At 39.7% G+C, this 2,137-nt stretch overlaps 1 protein-coding gene across 4 annotated transcripts in view; it reads right to left on the reverse strand.

Annotated features, from left to right (window-relative positions):
- Positions 1-2,137, reverse strand: part of LOC107710784 (protein RER1-like) — an 8,324-nt gene that overhangs the window by 2,261 nt on the left and 3,926 nt on the right. For all 4 annotated transcript variants that reach the window (XM_016515633.1, XM_016515632.1, XM_016515630.1 and 1 more), the window contains exon 5: positions 1,425-1,503. In XM_016515633.1, coding sequence (XP_016371119.1) covers positions 1,425-1,503 — 79 coding nt within the window. The remainder of the gene's footprint in view (positions 1-1,424; positions 1,504-2,137) is intronic.

Below are 2,137 nucleotides of genomic sequence, written 5' to 3' on the forward strand. Positions count from 1 at the left end.
ATAGAAATGTAGTGGAGTGAAAAGTACAATATTTGTATTTCAAATGTAGTGAAGTTAAAGTAATAAGTTCCCAGAAAAAATAATACTCAAGTAAAGTACCGATACTCAAAAAGTGTACTTAAGTACAATACTCAAGTAAATGTACTTAGTTACGGTCCGCCTCTGCATACATGTAATGTGAACATCAAAAAAAGTAATGATAGCTACAATGGATGATTTATTATTGGATTTGCTGATAAGTTCCTCTGTTTGGCTGATTAGTGTGGGACTTTTATTTTGCCTGAACTAAGAATCCCAGCACAAACTGCTACGAGAATACTTTTTGTATGCAAAGAAAACAAAAATAACGACTTTATTCAACAATTCGTCTCCTCCGCGTCACCGTAGTGCCATTTTGGAGAATATCAGCTGGATGTAAACAGCATATGCTATTCTGTGTCAGCTGTGCCACGCGCAGTGTTTCCCATTCATTAACTAGACTGTGGCGGCCCACGCTGCTTGTTTCAAAGTGAAGCGCGCGTATTGCGCAGCGTACGCGATCGGCTCGTGATCCGGTGTTTTCCGCGTCTCCGAGCGGCTCCGTTCACAGTGAATGCAGTGAACTCCGTTATTGAATGTGCTGTGAGTTTAGCGTCTTACGGGTTTAGAACGACATGAGGGTGAGTAATTAATGACAGAAATTTCATTTTTGGGTGAACTAACCCATTTTTAATTGCATAAAGCGCGGGAATCGGATATCGGATTTATATCCATTTTGTGGAGACACATTTATGTGGCCAAGTGTAAATAAAACCGTTTTAACAAATCAGATAGCTATCAGAGAAATACGCATAAAGTGACCAGGTGTAAACAGGCCCTAAAGAAAACTGAACTCATCAAGCTATTTCATGAGATCTTAAAGGGACAGTTTACGCAAAAATTTAATTTTGTCATTGTTTACTTACCCTCATGTTCTTCCCCACCTGTATGAATTTCTTTATTTTAAGTTTCCTTGTTACACGTTACATGTACTTACTATTATAATAACAATTAATTATGCATAATTACATGCAAGTAACTCAAACCCTAATCCTAACCCTAACCATATAGTAAGTACATGTAGTTAATTAATATTACTCAGTACTTAAATGTATAATTACACTGTAACAAGGACACCTTAAAATAAAGCGTAACCCTTTCTTCTTACAAACACAAAGATATTTTAAGAATGTTGGCAACCAAACTGTTGCTGGTAGCCATTGACTTCCATAGTATTTTTTTTTCCAATGGCTACTAGCAATTGTTCGGCTACTCACATTCCTCTTGTGTTCAGCAGAAGAAAGAAACTCATACAGGTTTGGAACAACTCGAAAGTGAGTAAATGATGGCAGAATTTTCATTTCTGGGAGAATGATACCTTTACAATCCACAATGTGCCAACTCACCAGAATTTGAATTCTGGCAACCTCCTGATGAACGGCCGGAACTCTTCATTCTGTTTTGTGGGTAGTTCTGGACCCTCATCTAGTGAAGGGACAACAATTAGGAAACAATAAAAAAATAAAAAAATAAAACCCTCAACGATGCAAATGTCAGTGATGACAGTAATGCCGAGTTCACACTGCACGATTTTAGCACGATTTTTCACTCGCCGACAGGTTTTGCGAAATCGCAGACAAATGCCCGAAATCGGAGGCAAATCGGTGCTCGTTCACGCGAGTGACAATCACGCAGTGTGAATTATCAAAGACGCGATCTGAGGGAATCGCCGACGCCCGTGAAATATTTGGCATGCTAAATATCTGGAGCTGTCGGCGATTCACAATCAAGCTGTGTGCAATGATTTCTGACTGAAAAACACATCACAGATGACCTACAGCTAATGAGAGACCAAGATACAGGGCAGCGGGAAGTTCGGGGAGGAGTTATATGAAACGTAGTTTGCGGACCAGTGTTGCCAAATCCACTATTGCCGCCGGTTGTTTTTTATGTCAGCAGGTTGAAGCGACCCCAATAACGTGATATTTAGGCCCTGGAATGTGAATTATACCAGGACAAACCCCCACAAACTTTTTAGCGCTGCCCCGCAGTTTTATCAACTAAATAGCTTAATCGCTCAAGAGCTACATTATCTTTCTCAACAAGGAGCTGGTAGTAT

The sequence above is a fragment of the Sinocyclocheilus rhinocerous genome, unplaced genomic scaffold (assembly GCF_001515625.1).
Source record: "Sinocyclocheilus rhinocerous isolate Xijiao unplaced genomic scaffold, SAMN03320098_v1.1 scaffold1048, whole genome shotgun sequence".
Classification (NCBI taxonomy): Eukaryota; Metazoa; Chordata; class Actinopteri; order Cypriniformes; family Cyprinidae; genus Sinocyclocheilus; species Sinocyclocheilus rhinocerous.